Source organism: Eubalaena glacialis, chromosome 3, assembly GCF_028564815.1.
Source record: "Eubalaena glacialis isolate mEubGla1 chromosome 3, mEubGla1.1.hap2.+ XY, whole genome shotgun sequence".
In the NCBI taxonomy this organism is placed as follows: Eukaryota; Metazoa; Chordata; class Mammalia; order Artiodactyla; family Balaenidae; genus Eubalaena; species Eubalaena glacialis.
In genome coordinates, this window is record NC_083718.1 from 33,904,971 (window position 1) to 33,923,523 (window position 18,553).

General features: G+C 54.8%; 1 protein-coding gene across 2 annotated transcripts in view; it reads right to left on the reverse strand.

Annotated features, from left to right (window-relative positions):
• Nucleotides 1–6,687: 6,687 nt before the first annotated feature.
• Nucleotides 6,688–18,553, reverse strand: part of TMCC2 (transmembrane and coiled-coil domain family 2) — a 36,789-nt gene continuing 24,923 nt past the window's right edge. For both annotated transcript variants that reach the window (XM_061185492.1, XM_061185493.1), the window contains 3 exons: nt 9,749–10,689; nt 8,406–8,541; nt 6,688–8,148 (listed from right to left, as the gene is read on the reverse strand). In XM_061185492.1, the coding sequence (XP_061041475.1) occupies nt 7,837–8,148; nt 8,406–8,541; nt 9,749–10,689 (1,389 nt within the window). In that variant the 3' untranslated portion in view covers nt 6,688–7,836. The remainder of the gene's footprint in view (nt 8,149–8,405; nt 8,542–9,748; nt 10,690–18,553) is intronic.

Here is an 18,553-nt window from a genome sequence, read left to right on the forward strand (position 1 = left end):
CAACCCACCCACTGCAAACCAGGCCCCTCCCTTTAGCAACCCCCAGCCCCAGCCCGGGCTGCAAACCAGCTGAGGGTGGAGAACCACCCAGATGCCTGCAGAGCAACACGCCAAGTTCCAGACCCTTTCTCTGCCCACACATCTCTGCCAACTGTTTGGAGCAAAGGAAAATAACCCAGTTTGGGGAAAGACATAAAAATGACAGTATTCTTTCTTGATCCTTCTCCCTCGCTGCATCCCAGCCTGGGAAAACCTGTTAGATGCTTCTTGAGAGGGTTTCTAAAGGCCATTATTGGCTTCCAGTTAAAGTGGGTGAGTGTGTGTATTGAGGCGGGCTGGCTTTCGTTGACCATGGAGGTTTGGGACCCAGTTTGAAGTCACAGAACAGGTAGAGACAAAAGACAGTCAGTCATTTCTGGTGTCTAGAGCTTACTGAACAAACATGGATTAAGCCCCTATTGCCAGGGACCAGGGTGGGATGTTGAGTCCAGAGCTCCAGCCTGCTAGGGGCACCGTCATTACACAGGACATTGGGGAAAGCTTCATGGAGGGAGTGAGCTGAGTGTTGCAGGCTGAGGAGTTTTCTGGGTCAAGTAGAGGGGTTTTTAAGGAACACGAATTCCTTGCAAACTTAAACACTGACCTCAAACAGTCAAGTCTGGTGCCTGTATGTAAACCTCATTCACTCAGATGTGCTCCAATATCCTGACTGCCACCCCCTCTCCAGCCCCATTTTATCCTCGGATATGCTCCTGCCAAGTAAGGTGTCTGCTCTCTAGGGAGAGGCAGGGTCCAGGGGCTCTTTCTCTGTCCCCCGGGTTCCTGGGGTTCAGGCCCCAGGCCTGGTTTCTGCCCTTGTCTCTTCTCTCTCACAAGCTGCAGCCTGGTAGCTTGGCCCCTCACTGCTGTGCCAGGAGGGAGGCTGTTAGAAGCACAGCTCAGCACGGGGGCAGGTTGCGTGTGTCTCTCTGGAGCAGCAGCAGGAGCCCGCTGGGCACGGTCAGGAACGGTCAGGACCAATCTCCCCTGCGGCCAAGGGCAGCCATTTCTCTGTTGTGTCTTCCCCATGCTCGGACAGACTGTGTTGGCTCCTCTGAGGCCCCATGTGAGAAGGAGAGTGTTGGCTCTGCCCAGATTGGCTGTGTGACCTTGGTCAAGTCAGTGGACGTTGACCTCCTATTTGTTCAAGTATAATCTGTACTCTAAGGTCTGTCCGAGGCAATATGTGTGAACACACTTTGTGAGCTGTAAAGCACAGCACTGGTGTGAAAGGCTGTTACTTTGTGGGAGTCCTGAGCCCCCATGGTTAGAACAGGGAGGCTGTCTCAGAGTTTACTTTTCAGGCATCATCTTCCAGATGGAGATTCCTAACCTGGAGTCCCGATGTTCTGCAGGGAGTCCTGGTGGCATTTGTAGGTTTTTTGAGAAGGTACATTTTCTGGGAAGATGATGCAGAGCTTTTCATCAGACCCTCAAGAGAGTGGACAAGTGAAGACCTGTTGAGAGCCACTGCCTGAGCCTTGGGCTTCATCCCTGGGGGTCATCTGCCAGGGAACCCCGACCCAGGAAGGCCGAGGGGCCTCCAAATCGTTGGAGGCAACAGTCACGCAGGCTGAGCGACCTATGTGTACCCACTCAACAAGGACATGTCTAAACAGCCACATGAGTCCAAAATCGCCAAGGAGGTGTTTGCTGAGCCCAAGTTCAATGCAGGCCAGCAAGACAATAGAGCTCATGGGATCTATATCATGCCAAAGTCTAGGAGGTGATTGTTCTGTACTGTTCTCTATGTTGGCCTGATTTTGACTGGAATGCCAAGTCCCATTCTAGATACCATGTTACTATAAGAATGCAGATAAATGGAAATATTTCCAGGGGACACAGACCAAGCTGTCAAAATGTCTTGAAACCAGTCTTAGGAGGAATGACTAAAAGAACTGAGGGTATTTGGCTCAGAGCAAAGAACTACAGAGTAGATGGAGACTGGGAGTGGACATGAAATTCTTGAAGTGCTGTCTAGTGGATTCTATAGGGAGGCAGATAGTAACTCAGTAAAAGGAAATATTTTCTAACAGTGAGCTTCATGGAGTGGATAGACTGGAACTCCCCACTACCCCACATATTTGGTCTTTTGGAAGGGAATAAATTACAGGGTCTAAGCTCTATCCCAGAAGAAGAGGAAGAAGAGACAATGACCATTCCTCCCCTGGGACTCAGGGAGAATGGGTGTTGCCTTGTAGAGGGGAGAAGGGGCAGGGCAGGGAACAGCAAGCCAGATCTGGGCCCCTGTGGCCTCTGCCTGCTTTCACAAAGGAGTCTTCTCTGACTGCCTGGATCAACTGTGGTCGAATCCCTTCCTCCATGGACCCTGCTGTCTTGCACACAGCGGGGAGCAGGGCTGGGTGAGGAGAGAGGAAGCTGATGGCCAGAAAGGCTGGTCTCCAGCCCCCTTGAAAGACAGGATGGGCTGTCCTAGGCAGGCCAGAGGGGTGGGGATGGGAAGATGGCTCACTGGTGAATCACCCATGGCCACTGTCTGCTCCTGCTCCCTCTGGGGAGGGTTGCTGGGGGAGACAAACCTCTGGCCAGCTGGGCCGATGAGGACAGGTTTCCCACTCCTCACAGCTCTTGGGGCCCTCCTGGCCCACCACCCAGCAGGGGAGGGCCTGTGAGTTGGCCTTGGATGGATGTTGAGGGGAGTTCGTCCAACTCCGCTCACCCTTCACGAAGGATTGGGGTCCCACAGAGGAGCCCAGAGACGTGGTCTGCAGGGGAAGCTGCCCGGCCCTGTCTGGCACAGCCGAGGAATCTGGCAGGCGTGCCCCCTCTCTAGTGACCTCACCTGAGCCTGCCAGGCGCACCCTCCCTGCCACACCCTTCCTAAACCTCCTTCCAAACCTGCCCTCACCCAGCAGGCCTGTCAAGCACCGCGCCCCACCTCAGGGCCCCAGGGGAGCCTAGGGAGAGTGAGGTAACTGCGGGTCAGCCCCTCACCAGGGCCTGGTCTGGTCTGAGGGGCAGGGCTGGCCTCCTGCCTCCAGTCAAGTCTGGGTCCCTGATGACTTCTGGGGTTGGAGGTCACAGAAGTGCAAAATGACAGACTGTCAGGGTTGTTATATATATGGAGAAACTGAGGCCTGCGGAGAGCAGACACAAGCAGCAGGACACCCAGTCTGCAGTGGGAAGCTGGGGGACCGCATGACAGGGGACTGCTGCCCTCCTGGCCCTGGCAGGCCTCTGACTTGGGAAAAGTCTGAGGTTTAGAGCCACCTGACAGTTCTCCTGCTGCCTCCCTTGCTTCTTTGCTTTTTTGGACCCATATGAAGGTGTTCTGGAGCGTAGGAGCGAGGTTAAGAAAGGGATGGCCCTGTGGGGTCAGCAGCGTGGGCTTTGGAGCCAGAAAGGCATAGGTTAGAACCCTGGTTCCTGCCACCTCCTGCCAGCAGGACCTTGAGAAGTACCTAGGTCTTGCTGAGCCTCAGTTTTCTCATCTGCAAAATGACAATAATTACTATCTCGAAATGCAGAATGTGTTACATCTATTATCTCATTTAACTCTCACAGCAAACAGTTTGAGGTAGATATTATCTCCAACCTTCAGATGAGAAAACTGAGGCTCAGATACATCGTGCAGGATCTCGGGAATCCTGATGAGTGGTAGAGCTGGGACATAACCTGTGACTGTCTGATCCCAGGGCCCGCGCTCTGGACCACTCTGCTATTCTGCCGTGGCCTCCGAGGATGGCTGGGAGAAATGACGGGGGTGAGGTAACAGGATATAGCGCCCCTTCCTCAGGACCTGATGAGGTGTCGCAGGGAGCAGGGCTGGGTGAGGGAAGAGGAGAGAGGGGCTTCTGGGTCCAAAGCAGAGGCCACTGCGAGGGTCCCGGGCCTGTGGCACTTCGGGTTAGTGGAAGGGGAGGGACCGGAAGTCTTCTCGAAGGTGGATGAGGGCAGAGCCAGTGAAATAGAGATTCTGTGGTTAAAGCAGCCCCTCAGTGTTGCTGAGACCGTGGGGCTTAGGGAAAGGCAGACTCAGGAGGAACACGTGCCAAGCTGCTGACAGGGCTTTGCCCTGCGGAGGGACAACATTTTTACTCTCCAACCCCCATATTGTTTGCATTTTTTACACCGACTGTGCATTATTTGAATTTTCTTTTAAAGGAAAAATAAAGGCTAGAAAGATGTATGTCAAATGCTAATAGTGGGTGGAGGGCATCATCTGTGACTGAAGTTCCCTCAAATTTTCTACGACAAATATGTATTAATCATTCTCAGGAAATATTATTTAAATGAGATTATACATGTAAAGTGTCTGGAACAGCACTTCTGCCATGATGGAAATGCGTTCCATCTGTGCTGTCCAGTACGGCAGACACCAGCCACACGTAGCTCCTGAGCACTTGAAATGTAGCTAGTGCAGCCGAGGAAATGAATTTTTAATTTTATTGAATTTTAATTAACTTACTTTTTAAAAAATATATATTTATTTATTTATTTAGGCTGCACCAGGTCTTAGTTGCAGCATGCAGGCTTCTTAGTTGCAGCATGTGGGCTTCTTAGTTGCGGCATGCACGTGGAATCTAGTTTCCAGACCAGGGATCGAACTCAGGCCCCCTGCATTGGGAGCGCAGAGTCTTACCCACTGGACCACCAGGGAAGTCCCTAACTTACATTTAATTTTAAGTAGGCCTGGCCTTTGAGGGTTCAATAAGACAGACTGTGGATGATGATGCGGGGCTTTATTTATTTATTTTGACCACGCCACGCGGCTTTCGGGATCTCAGTTCCCCGACTAGGGATTGACTGAACCTGGGCTGCGGCAGTGAAAGCCTGGAATCCTAACCACTAGGCCACCAGGGAACTCCTGATGCTGACCTCTAGAAGAAAGTTTGCTGCCCTGTCACCATCTGAGCCCTTCCTGATGAGTGCCCTCTTCCCTGCCCTCTCTTTTCTCCCCGGCTTCAGAGCTTCCTCTACCTTCCTCTACTGCCTCCCCCTCAGCCACCTTACCTTCCTTCTCCTTCTTCTCTTTCTTCTCAGGTGTGGGGCTGGGCCCTGCAGGACGGACCCCCTGGGAGAAAGCCTGCCCGTTGGTCCTGCAGTCTAAAGGAGGGTGGTCCCCTGCAGAGGCCACCCTGACTCAATGTCTCACCCTGTGACCCCTGGTGAGAGGGGCAGGCAGGTCCAGATTGGAGCAATTTGTCCCCTTTTTACAGAGTGGAGAGAGGCTCAGACATAAACAAGGAAGGGCAGTGACTGTCAGAGGAATGAAACCCAACTCCTAGTCGGGGCCTGGGCTTAGCGAGAAGCCTCTTGTCACAAAGAGGTAAATATAGGGTCTGCCTGCTCCGTCCTTTTTTGCAGAAGATGGCTCTGTAGCCGAGGCTGATGTTCCCCTCTCCTAGGGCTGTTTGTTTACTTTGCAGCCTCAGGATCAGCTGAGAATGTCACCCCCCAGCCTCCCTCTTCCCTCCACCCTTTCAGTGTGGACTGTGACTGGCAGTGACATTTAAGAACCAATGCAGGGAAGGCACCTGACCTTGGGGAGGAATGTGGGAAATGTCTGCAGCCTGGAGCAGCCACCCCCCACCTGGGGCCCAGGAATGTGGGCTCCTAGCCCAGAGCCCGTGGCCCCCAAGGGAGGTGTGCGTGTGGTTGAAAGAAATGGGGGGTGCAGGGCCCAGGAGTGACATTGTTGGAAGGCCCTGTAAGGTCACCTGGTGAAACTCCTACCCGGTTATAGAGGGTGAAGATGAACCATCAATGCTGCCCTCCTGCCAGCACCAGCACAGCACCCTCTCTGATCCAGTTAAGGGCACAGTCCCTGACTCCTAAAGTCCCCTAAAGCCCAAGGTCATGGATACATCTGTAACTTGACTTCTCAGACCTACAGAACCACAGAATGTCAGAGCCCTTTGAAATTAGCAGCTACTGCATCCATCCATATTACAGATGTAGAAACTGAGGCCCAGAGAGATGGGAATTGACCACAGGTGCACTAATTATGGGCCAGGGCTCTGGGGTAGGTGCTTTCCCTACAGCCCTCCTGCTTTCATGAACTGGGGGCATCTCCTTCTTGCAGTAGGGAGACTCAGGTGGGCCCACTGAGCTCCCACAGGGTTCCTGCTGGGAATCCAGTGCCTTCTGTGGGTGCCCTCAACTGTCAGGGGTGGGAAATACAGTACCAGAGCAGACACTGAGGGCCTGGCCTCTATGCTCAAGGCAGGTGATCTCTGCTCTGGCTGGACAGAATTGAAAGGCCAAGCTAACGCCAACAGATGCTAGTCTTTGGAGCTGAACCCTAAGAAAGTGCTGAATAAGGACTCTGCTGCCCTCCTGTGGCCATACCTGGGCATGACTGCTGTCATCGAGGCTTCCAGCTGCTTATGTTCTCCAAACTAAGGAAATCTCTCCCAATTCCCCTCCTCCTAGAAAGCACTCCAGCGGGGCTGGATGGGGTGGACATCATCTCACCTCCTTATCACCCACGCCAGAGCTTTGGCTGTGGAAAGCAAATGGGAAGGGTGGATGACGCTTTGTTCAATGTCAGATCCTGGAGGATGAAGGCCGCAGGCCAACAGGTGAGGCCCAGTCTGTGTTACCCAGAATGCTTGAGTGTTGGGAGAGACTCGGTGGTTTCCATGGAAACAGCCTAATCAACCAACGCTAGACGGGATGGTTTGAAAATTTAGAGGATATTTATTTCTCGGGAAGGTCCACAACAGCTGGCAGGCACTGCCCTCCCCTGTTCCAGGGGATTTCTCTCTCCTTTTCCGAGAAATCCCCTCTCTTCTTGGAAGTGTGCTTGGGGAGGCTGGGATGTGAAGAGAAACCATACACAACACTCCAGAGCCTTAAAAAAAGGAAAGCCACAGACAACCTCCCCCACACAAATACACACATACAGAATAAACAGACGTATAAAAGAGGCTGAGGCGCTGCTTGGGAGAGTGGGGCTGGGCGGCTCTGCCCCACTTCCCCCAGCCAGGAGTCTCCAGATCTAAATGGCATGGAAGTGCCTGACAGCCAAGCAGCAGCCCTGGCTTCAGAGAGAGGACCGGGGAGGGAGGTGGGGGGGGACCTCTCCCTGGAGCTCAGGGGGATAAGGGACAAAGGAACAAATAAATAAATAAATAAACAGAACCCTAAGAGTTTGGGCTGAGGCTCGGGACCCCTGGGGCCTCTTTCCCTGAAAAGAGCAGATCCAGGGACAGGCAGAGAGAATAACAGGGAACAGACAAATCCAAAGCCACACCCAACTGGCCTCCAGAGCCTGCATCCTTCAGATCCCAGAAGGGCCCAACCCAGAACCCAGCCTCAACCCAGCTCTGGAGGAGGGAGGGGTGAGCTGGGGAGCTTCCCCGGGGCCAGTGGAAACTCTTGCCTTCATTCTGACCATCTCCACAAAGAGGGAGCCGGAGCTGCCTCCAGCATGGGCTCTTCCCTAGGAAAGTCGAGGCATGGCCCTCTCCTGCCCCTCTTCTCATTGGCCTTCCTGACCCATGGCATCTGCATCAGCTGGGAGGAGCCCTTGTGTGACTGTAAATAATCAAAACAGTCCATCTGGGTGTCCTCTGCTCCATTTGGCCACCGACGCCCCCACCGCCTCCAGCCAGGGCTACACTTACGGCTCCCTTCAGGCCAACAGGGAGGAGGCACTGGACAGAAGCAAGGACAGAGAAGGGGGCAGAAGTTGCTGGAATGGACAGTTTGGGCAGGAGGCCAAACTGGACACATGAAGAAGTCCAAGGACTCGGGAGTCCCAGGGTCCCCCCGGAGAAGCATGGCCAGCCGGGGGCTGGGGAGAGCACGGGGTCGGGACAGGCCGGCCGCTCAGCTGGGCAGTAGCACGTGCTGCAGGAGGTAGGTGAGGGAGTCCCAGTGCTTCCAGAGGAGGAAGAGGACGAGGACCAGGAGGGCGGTGCTGGTGATGCGCAGGCGGGTCTTCATGAGGGGTGTGATGAAGTTGGCGAGAGTGGACACGAACACCAGCAGCACGGCCATGAGCGCCAGGATCACGTTGATGAACTTGCCCAGCAGCGCCCGTGCATTGGCGTTCTCCACGCCCTCCAGCTGCACCACCTGCTGCTGTTGCTGCTGCAGCTCCAGCTTGGTGACCCGGGTCAGGCAAGACTCCACAGCCTCCTGCAGGGACACAGGGGTGGGTGCATTGGAGCTCAGGGCGGGCAGACCCCCAGCCTAAACCCTACCTGCCCCTCAGAGGAGGTGACAATGCTGTGCCCCCTCCGAAGGCCAGGCAGGGTAGAGGGTGATCAGCTGCAGCTAGGGGCCCGAGTTCTTTAATGATGACTATTTGGGGAGGCTGGTGGGAAGTGGAAGTCTTGATTAAGGGGAAGGGGCGGAACCAGCCCACTCCCAGATTCCTCTTGAGGCTGCTGTACCTGGATGTCCCGGGCCCTTTCGTAGGACTGGTAGGCCACCTTCTCCTCCATGCTGGCCAGCTCCTGCTTCAGGTTGGTCATCTCATTCTGGTGAAGCTCGGTCAGGTCGTTGAGCTGCTCCTCCAGCCGCTCATACCTGGCGGAGGGAGAAGGTATGACACCAGTCCCAGCTCCCCAAGCCTCTTGTCTCCCCCCAGGATCAATTTCACTCATTCTCAACAATGACTCAACCCACCCCAGGTGTCCAGCCCTGTCCAATTTTAACAGCAACAACAATGAAAGCTACTACGTACACAGCACTTCTTATATGCAGGCTCTGGGCTAGGCACTTTAGCCACATTATCTCATAGGATCCTCCCCACAAACCTTCAAGATAAGTACTAGTGTCATCCCCATTTTACAGATGAGAAGACTGAGGCATAGAGAGGTTGAGGAACTTGCCTGAGATCACAGAGCTCATGAATGGAGGAGTCAGGGATTGACTGACTTCAACAACCTCGGCCCTTAAGCCCTGGGCTAATAGGCTCTCCTGGGTACCAGGGACACAGGGATATAGAGACACAATCCCTGCTCTGAAGGCACAAAATATCAGAAGATGACTACTATGTGGGGGCGGGGGGGTAGTTAGTTTTCAGGCAGGTTCCCCCTCAATTTTCCAAACCTTCTTCACATATATAAAGAAGAAAAAGTGCTAACTAAAGAAAAGATCCCTAAGAATCCCAAGGAGCAAGTGCCAAATGCCACACGAGAGGCGCAGAGCAAAAGCAGAGCAGACAGAAGGAAAGGAGGGGACAGGCTGACTCAGGACCCTCGGCTGGATGTTCACATGGACCATGCCAGACACCTACATACGGTGACTTTACAGGTTTGGACTCAATCCTCACAAACCCTATGAACAGGGATTCACATTATTCCTGCTTCACAGATGAGGACACCGGGTACGGAGAGTATTAAGAACTTTGTTCAAGGTAAAGAGTAAATAGTAGAGCTGGGATCTGAACCCAGGTAACCTGGCTCCAGAGTTAGTGCTCTTAGCCAGAGTCTCTCCAGATAAGAGGCCATGTAGCTGGCTCCTGCCTCGGTTTCCCCTTTTGTACAACAACCATGTAATCATCAAGTAGGGATGCTCAAAGCTCCTGAGACAGGCAGAGCCTTCCTTCCACAGGCCCCATAATCCTAACTTCCAGCTGCCCTGGAAGCTGGTGGAAGGGTCCTCGGAGCCTCTTCCTGGCCCCTTCCAGCAGTCCAGGACCCTTCTACATGCTCCCCCGTCTGCTGCTACCACCAAGTGTGAAAGCCGGTGCTCGGCCCCTCTCCCCAGGGGTGGGCCGGGCGGCACACACCTGTAGCGCTCCTCCTGCAGGCACTGGGTCATGTAGGTGTAGTCCCTCTGCAGCTGAGCCTTCAGGTCCTCCATCGAGTCCTCCAGGTGGGACTGGCCCTCCTTGATCTCCCGCAGCTCTTCCAGCACAGCATCCAGGTTTCCGGGGGCTCCGTACAGCATGTTTGACTTGGGGCTCCCCAGCGCCGCAGCGGGCCCGGCCCCCGAGTTGCTGCCCGCCCCGGCCGAGCTGGCACTGGCGCTGGAGCACTCATCGTCGCTGCCGTACTTGGGGCTGGACACGAGCGTGGCACTGCCGCTCAGTGCCCGAGCCGCCTCCTCGGGGGGCCCGTCGTCCAGAGGGTCCTTCAGGTGGGCGATGTTGTCAGCGCTGCCAAACTTGTTCCGGATGAGGCTGGCGAACTCCCGGGGCTTGGACACCACGGCGGTGTGGGTGGCCTGTGAGAGGCCCGAGAGGCTGCCCTTCACGCCCTCCACCACGCCACCCCCAAAGCCGCTGATGCCGGCGCGCATGTTGGCGCCCACGTCCTTCAGGCCCTGCTGCATGTCCCGCAGCACATCCTTGGGCTGCCGCGAAGGCCCGTTCTGCTCGATCTCCTTCAGGCGCCGGCGGTAGTGCTCCAGCTTCTTGTGCAGCTGGGCGATGGTCTGGGCCGACTTCTGGTTCTTCTTCTCGAACACCTGCTTGATGCGGGACACCTGCTGCTTGTCGGCGTTGTTGGCCAGCTTCAGGTACTCCGCCACATTGTCGTCCCGCGCCTCCTGCTCGATCTTGATCTGCTCTGTGATCTTCAGGATCTTCTGGTGCAGGTGGTCGATGGCGGCCTTGGTCCGCTGGGGGTCCGGGGCCCCGTCCGGCACGTCCAGGCTGATGGGGCCATCGGTGTCACCATGGCCAGGGCCGCCAGGGAGGCTCAGGGCCACGAGGTCCCCCTTGTCGACCTGGGGAAGAAGGCAAGCAGAAGAAGCGTAAGTCAATCAGGAAACCAAGGGAGGGGGCCTACAGGAGTCTCTCGTGTGTTCCTGGACAACTCTGGACTTGGTTTCACTGCCTGGAAAACGGATGCAGGATGAACAGGAAACTTTAAGGAAAGAGTCTGAAAGAATAACGGCAATGACAACAGTATTCCCTCACAGCTGCCATTTAGGAAGGGCTTGCACATCTGCTATTTACCCAATCCCCACAACAAGTCTAAAATGCAGTCTAGGCAGACCTGCTCCTCCTTTGGCCCAGAGAGTTCAAGCACGTTGCTCAGGGACAAACAGCTTCAGGAAGACAGAATTGGCAGCCCAGAACTCTTTTTGCCCCATCACATGGACCAAGCAGGTCTGAGGCTTCACTGCAGTCACGGGGTTATTTCTCAGGGATGAGACACACTGCCCCTCTGGACTCAGCCCTCCATAAGGCTCCTGCCTGGAGCAGGCCTCTCCCTCAGAGCTGACCAGATCCTACACTCGGGCCCCATGCAGCCACAGGAAGCACTCCCCTGCACCCTCCCCACCTGGGCTTCCCCAGTGCAGCTCAGCGGGCCACCTGCCTCAGCGGACACCTCTCCCAGTCCTGCCCTTACCTTCCAGCTCCCTGGAGCCGTCAGCAACCTCTTCCGCTTCATGATGGCGGGAGCGCCCGGCCCTGCCCGGTCTCCCAGGACAGGGAGAGGAGCACACCCCCACCTGCCTGCTGGCTGGGTCCCCAAGGGCTCGAGTCCCAGAAGTAACCCACAGGCCGAGGGAAGCAGGGCCCAGGCTGGGGGCCTGGGGGTACCAGCCATCCAGAGTGGAAGGAGGTGAATGTGCAGGAGGGAGAGGACAGCGCCTTTTCCTCGCAGGCAGGCAGGCAGGCAGGCTTCCTGAGTGCATCAGGGTGGCACAAAGAAAGGAGCAGAGAGACTGAGAAAGGATAGGGGGCAGGGAGAGAGGGGAAGGAAAGGTCACAGAAGATAGGAAAGATGGGAAGCAAGGTCGGATGAAAGCAGGCGGGCCTGGAGCCCCACTCTCCCAGGGCCAGACCCGCCTCAGCCTGTTGGAGGACCACTGTCCACAGCCGAGTCCCAGTGTCTTATCGCCATGCAACAACGGAAGCAGCAGGAAATGGCTCAACCCCATGTATTTTTATACACAGCACACCCCTGGCCGGGTCAGATATTCGCTCTTTTTGTGTATGCGGGGGTGGGGACTGGGTGAGGTACACATGGGGGAAGGGGTTAAACACAAAGAAAGTGGCCCCAGCTCACAGCTCACGCACCGGAAGCAGCCCGTGCCAATTGCAGGCAGAAGTCACTGGGCTCCATTTCTGCTGAGGTGCAAAATTATTGGCAAACACTGTTAAAAACAACAGCCCTGCCAAACTCAGGAGCCAGGGGAGGGTGTCTCCTCTGTGGGCTTCCTCTTCAGCCTTTTCAGGTCCCAGTTCCACTGGGGATGCTGGGTACAAAACCCATCCCTTCCCATACCTCCTGAAGTCAGAACTTTCCCCTGACATGTGTTTTGGGTCTCCCCACATGTCCCTTTGCCCTCTGTCAGGTGCTGATACCTTCAGGACCTTGTATATTAGAGGAGCCAATTCCACAGTCTCCCTTAATGACCCGTCCCAAGGTCTACTCGTTGCAGCATTCTGACTTCAAACTGCATCATGCAGTGAAACCCCTTCTTCCTGTGCTGCTCCCTGCAGTGACGGCAAACACCCCATTTCTCGATTTTCCTGACCCTCAGTATTCCCCCCTGTAAAATGGGGATAATCATATCTACTCTCAGGCCTTTGGTGAGGGTTACACAAGATGATGTCTAGCAAGCACTCGGCACGGCACAGGCAGACAGAGGCACTCATCGGTGCTGTCTGGATCTGGCAGCAGAACATTTTTTGTGTGTGGCAGAGGAAATGAAGTTTATTTAAAAGATTATACCAAAAAATTTGCTCAACATTGATACTATGAGACAAATTTTAATTCTATATGCAACACAAAGCTTTTAATATTAAAGAACTTGACCCCTTTATAAGGCCGCTGTGCTTTCCAAAGGGAGTCAACACTTTCCTTCTCTTCCACTCTCTTTGTGGGAGAAAGAATATCCAGAAAATGAGTTGGGATCTGGCTGCCTCACTGCCTGATGCTCAGCTAGGTCGTGGGCTCATCTTTATAAAGAGGAGAGTGTCGGTCCCACCTACTTGGAGGAGTGTGGGAGGACCTAATGAGACACGGACTCGCTGTGAAAAGCAAAAGTGCTTTGGACTACGACGGAGTGTAAAAGAGCAAATTCCCTGCCTGTCTTGGCTCCAGTCTGGCAGCTTAGAGCCTTTTACCCCTCAATATGGTGGCTGTCTGGCTTACAAATAGAAAAGCAGAGTTGAAGCTGGCTGTGAAATCCCCATGAATGAGAGAACAGACACTCCGGGAAAATCAGCAGGGCCTGGTGGTGAGCTGAAGTGGGCTGGGGTCCCACCCGTTTCCCCACCGCCCGCCCCTATTCTCTGCCCTGGGGCCCAGACTCAAGCCTGGGGTTCCTGCAGCAGGACCCCAGCTCCTTCCTGCCCCTCCACTGGGTCTACAATGCCTGGAGCCTCTAGCTGGCTCCAGTCACAGAACATCCCTCTTTGTCCCTGCCCCCAGGGAGTTCTCCACTCCCTCCCCTCCCCAAGCTCACCCCCCCCCCCCAAGGCTGCAGCGCCCTTTCAGGACGAAAGGGAGACAGGGTGACCAGGGAAAAAGAGCCAAGGAGGCTGCAGACAGGCAGAGGTACAAAGAGGGATTATGCTTTAACAAAGGAAGGAAAATTAGAGCATTAGAAGAAAAAAGATGAGAAAGCTGTTAAGAGGGATGAATCAAGCAGAGCATGAGGAGAATGAGATTTGCTCACAAAAAATAAAAGAAGAAGAATCGCAATGAGACAGGATACAAGGGCCATGCAGGGCAATGGAAAGGGCACTAAGTGTGGAAGCAAACACTGGTTTAGAATCCTGGCTCTGTCACTTACCAGCTATGTGCCCTTAGATATGTCATTAACTTTTCTGGGACTCAGCTTTCTCATCTAGAAAAAGGGGGTATTTCTACCCACCTCAACGGATTGTCAGGAGGATAAAATGAGACCATGAAGGCAATGATCACAGTACAATCTCAGGGCACACAGCAGGTGCTCAGAAACAAATCACAGTCAACTGACACTTCACATCCACTAGGACGGCTATAATTTAAAAAGGAAAATAACAAGTGTTGGCGAGGATGTGGGGAAATCAGACCCTTCACACCTTTGCTGGTGGGAATGCAAGATGGCACAGCTGCTGTGGAAAACAGTTTGGAGATTCCTTAAAAAATTAAACATGGATTTGCTTTATGACCCAGCAATTTCACTCCTAAGTGCAGCCCCAAGGAATTGAAAGCAGGTATTAAATAAGTACTTGTACACATATGTTCACAGCAACACTATTTACAATAGCCAAAGGGTGGACACAACTCAAATGTCCACTGATCGTTGGATAATGGGTAAGCAAAATTGGTAGAGTCACACAATGGACTCTTATTTGATTATAAAATGAATGAAGTACTACAGGCTACAACTATAGGCTACAACGTGGATGAATCTCAAGAGCACTACACTAAGTAAAAGAAAACAGATACTAAAGGCCACATATTGTACAATTCCATTCCTATGAAATGTCCAGAAGAGTTAAATTCATAGAGACAGAAGGCAGACTAGTGGTTGCCAGGGGCTGGGGAAGGGAGAAATGGGGAGTGACCACTTAATGGGTACAGGTTTCCTTTAGAGATAATGAAAATGTTCCGGAACTAGATAGAGGTGATGGTTGCACAACCTGGGTGTGGAAGGCCAGGGCCCTCAATCTGCTGGCCTAGGTTGCAGGGCCAGCCCATGTCCTATTACAGAGTGGGTCTGCGGGAGGGTATCTGGGTCCTTCATCTTATGGGCACATTTTTAACACAGCAGAAGCTCTAGCTGGGACTTCCCTGGCGGTCCAGTGGTTAAGACTCTGTGCTTCCACTGCAGGCATGGGGCACAGGTTCGATCCCTGATCGGGGAACTAAGATCCCACATGTTGCTCAGCACAGCCAAAAAAAAAAAAAAAATAAGGAAGAAGCAGCTCTAACTCACTCACTAAAAAGAGGAGCAATACAGATCACTGAACTCCTGGTCACTAGCAGGTGAAAACTCCCAGGGTCCCCCAGCCTGGAGCACGGCAGTGGGTGGGCTACACAGGCACTGCTGTTCCTCTCTCGAAACTGTCACAGAGCCTCACACGGCCCAGGCCACCCAGCCCTCTGTCCATGCCCAGCCACCAGCACCATGGCCTCCTTACCCCACTCTCCTGCCTGAGAGGGGCCGGACACTCCGCAGGCATCTGACCCCAGGAGGAATCCCTGTGCACAGGGGGGCAAATTCTAAGAAGAGGAGAACCGTGGAGAGTGGCCCATGCTTCTTCCATGACCCCTATCCACACAAGGCAACCCGGAGGCCGGGTCACACTCCCTGCTCAGGGTGCCCACCAGCCAGGGCTGAGGTCACTGACACTGTTCTACACAGACAGTGATGTCCGAGAAGTGCTGATGAATGTTCTGGAAGAGCCAGAGCTGGGACGTTGTCAGAAGTGTCCGGGGCACAACTTTCCCTATTCGTCTCCCTGCTCTGGCGAGACACACCCCTGGGAGCACCCCCTCCATGAGGCTTCACAGCCCCTCAGACTCTTCTCCTTGCCCGCTTCCAGCAGAGCTGAGCGAAGCCGGATTAGGCGCTCTGCCAGATTACAGGGCTCCCACCTCCTCCGGGGCCTGAGCTCACATCTCCATGTTAACCCGGCCAGACACGGGACATGGGTCTTCCTCTCACACACTGGCCCGGCAGCCTGGGTCCCTGAGGCAGACACTGTTGGGACAGAAGCATCCAGGCTTACATGAAGCTCCTCAGTGCAAAGGGGAAGGACGCTAGCCATGTAAGCTGTGAGATGTGAATCACGGGTCTATTTCTCCAGCAACAGTACAAACACATTATAAACATGCTTCAAGATGGACCATATCAACAATCACACTTGCAAGGAATGCGTGCTCCACACCTGCGCTCCCAGGTTCCCAGAAGACCACAGATGGCTCCCAGCCTGTGACTCCCCTCTCCCAGGGACAGGCAGCCCCTTCCTACATTTACAAAGTGCTCCTGTCAGGGTGCCCATAGCAAGCTGACACAGATGATTCCTGTCCTAGCTACCTGCTCAGGGGTTGGAAAGCCAACACTAAGGTCACTCTTGGGGAAAAAAAAGAGGAAAGAAAAGAGCTTTGGGGCTCCTATGCTTCCCTTTAGGAGAGCAGGGTGGCCCTGTCATCCCGGGACAGGTGGCCTGTGTGTCGCCTCCCAGGGCGGAGAGCAATGGAGTCAGGTGTCAACCCTGCTTTGTCTGTGGGTCTGACCAGATGGGCCGAGGTCCATGCAGGGTGCTGCTCCTGGGCTGCAGTGACTAAGAGCCCCGCAGGTGAGTGTGACAGGCCTGTCAGGCCCGGGTGACTCAGCAGAGATGCTTCCATCTGCTGACTTCTGGCCCTGTGACTCTGATTTGAGCACCCTTCTCAGGATGGAGAACACACAGATTCCCCTCTTCTACTAGTTCCCCGAGGAAAAGGGAGGTAAGCCAGGCCAGGATGGAGAGGAACAGCCATGGCCAGCTAACACCCCGCCCCCTGCCCAAAGAGGCAGTGTGACCCTACAATGAAGCTGGGAGGGAGGCAACCTGACATCTCCCACACCAACCTCATATCCCAGCCAGAGCAGACTGGGAAGATTATGCCAACCCTTGGTCCTTAGCCAGGGGTTGCCCCCATTCTCCCAGATAATGCAGGCGCTATGAAGCTGCTCAACCCCGGCTCTGGAGGCATCATCACAGCTAACCCAAGCCAGGTGGGGGAGGGGTGGGGAGGGGCAGGAACAGGCAGGGGGGGTGGGGAGGGGAAGGCACCAGCTCATCCAGTGGTTCCATTGGTGCCTGGGAGCCCAAGTGGCTTTTCTCCAGAGGACAGGGAGGCAAATGCTTAGATAAAGGGGTACACGTGGAGGAGTATATATTATATATATATATACACCTGGGTCTGTTCTCTGGGGAAGAGTAAGATGAAAAACTCCTACAGTGAGACCCCAGCTGCCACACGAGGGATTCAAGGGCAGGTGCATGAGGGACCTGGCTCTTCCTGCAGTGCCCCTTCCTCGTTGCATGAGTGCCCTCAGCGGCTTTACAAGGAATTTTACGCTGCTACAAGGGACTGCAGGGTGCAGAGTCCATACAGATGAGGAAACTCACTCTCGCATCCTTTCATGCAGCACCTACGACCTCCAGGCAGCCGGGCACTGGGTGGAGGCTTCAATCAGCCTCCTCCTGCAGCCAGCAAGTGCTTCCTCCCACCCTGATCCTAAGGGTGACTCTTCCTGGCAGAGCCACACTCCTCTCATCTAGCCCTCGGATTCCACTCCTTTCTGATAGGTTCACCCCTTGGCTCTGGTCAAAACTACACCCTCGGCTCAGCCGCCTCATTCCCTGCCCTGCTGAGAACAATGCCCTTTTGTCCACACAAATGTCCTGCTGTGCGGTCCCCTCTGCCTCCTCATACCCACACCCTGGCTGGAACCCCGGGGCTGCCCTCCCACCGTGGCGCCTCCTTTATTCTCAACCTTCCAAATTCTCCCAAAGCTCCAAGCACCCAGCACTTTGCTCCTTCCGGACCCTCCTACTGGGATCATGCTCACTGGCCCTCCACGTTCCTCCCTCCCGGTCACTGTTTCTCCGTAGACAGAGGCAACCACAACCAGGAACACCCCTTCCGCTTAATTTCATGTCAGCTCCTCTGGCCCCACGCGGAGTGATGTCTGGCCACTGGTTTCTGTAGGTTTCTGTGCCAGGGCTCCCTCACCCAACCCCAAGGGCCTAAGCCTGGAGGCCTGGTGTTTACCCCTCCTCCCTTCTCCCATCTCTATAATGGAGAGAAAAGAGGAGAGGGGTCCACAACCCAAGAGACTGGAGGGGAGCACAGCCCGCCTGACGAACTGCAGAAATGGCTTTCTTCCATCCCCCAACCCCACCCCCATCCCTACCAGGGCCTCACCTGTGTGGGTACCGTTTCCCAAAGCCGTGCTGGTGATGGGGTACCAGGGGCCCTGAGGCCCCAGCTTTCTGCAGGTTGTGCCAGGCCCCCGGGATCACAGTCCCTGGGCAGCACTGGGCTTGCCAAGGAAAGCCGGGGTCTGCGAGCAGGTGTGCCGGAGCTCCCAGGCTCTGCAGCCGCCATCTCCAGTCTGAGGCCCAGCCTGGGGATTAGGGGCGGATTGCGCTGGGAGATTTCCCCCTCCCTGGGGCTCATGGCTGCTCCTTCCCATCTGGGAGGAGAAAAAGAGGATCACCAAGTGGGTGCCCTCCTCCATCCTGCCCATCCCCAAGTCCAGCTGTTGCCACTATGAGTCCAGTGTTCATGAGGACATCCAGGTGTGACAAACAGCAACTCCTGCCTGGGGGGCAGGTCGGGGAAGCACATGGCAACACGTGCACCTGCATCTTTCACACAGCTGGATGGATGCTCCGCCCCTGCCCTCCCCTCCCCTCCTCTCCCCTCCCCTCCTCTCCCCTCCCCTCCCCTCATGCACATACACAAATGCCTCTCACCGTCAGAAGCCCCTATCACAAACAGGCACAGTCCCATCAACTCCCTTCTTCAGCCTCAGAACAGAAGTGGACCTCCTAGCCAGGCTTCCAGGATGGAGGCGAGCTCTTCAAAGGCAAAAAGGCTGGAGCCTGGAGGGGACTCCTTGGCAGATGCTAACACAGTCAGCT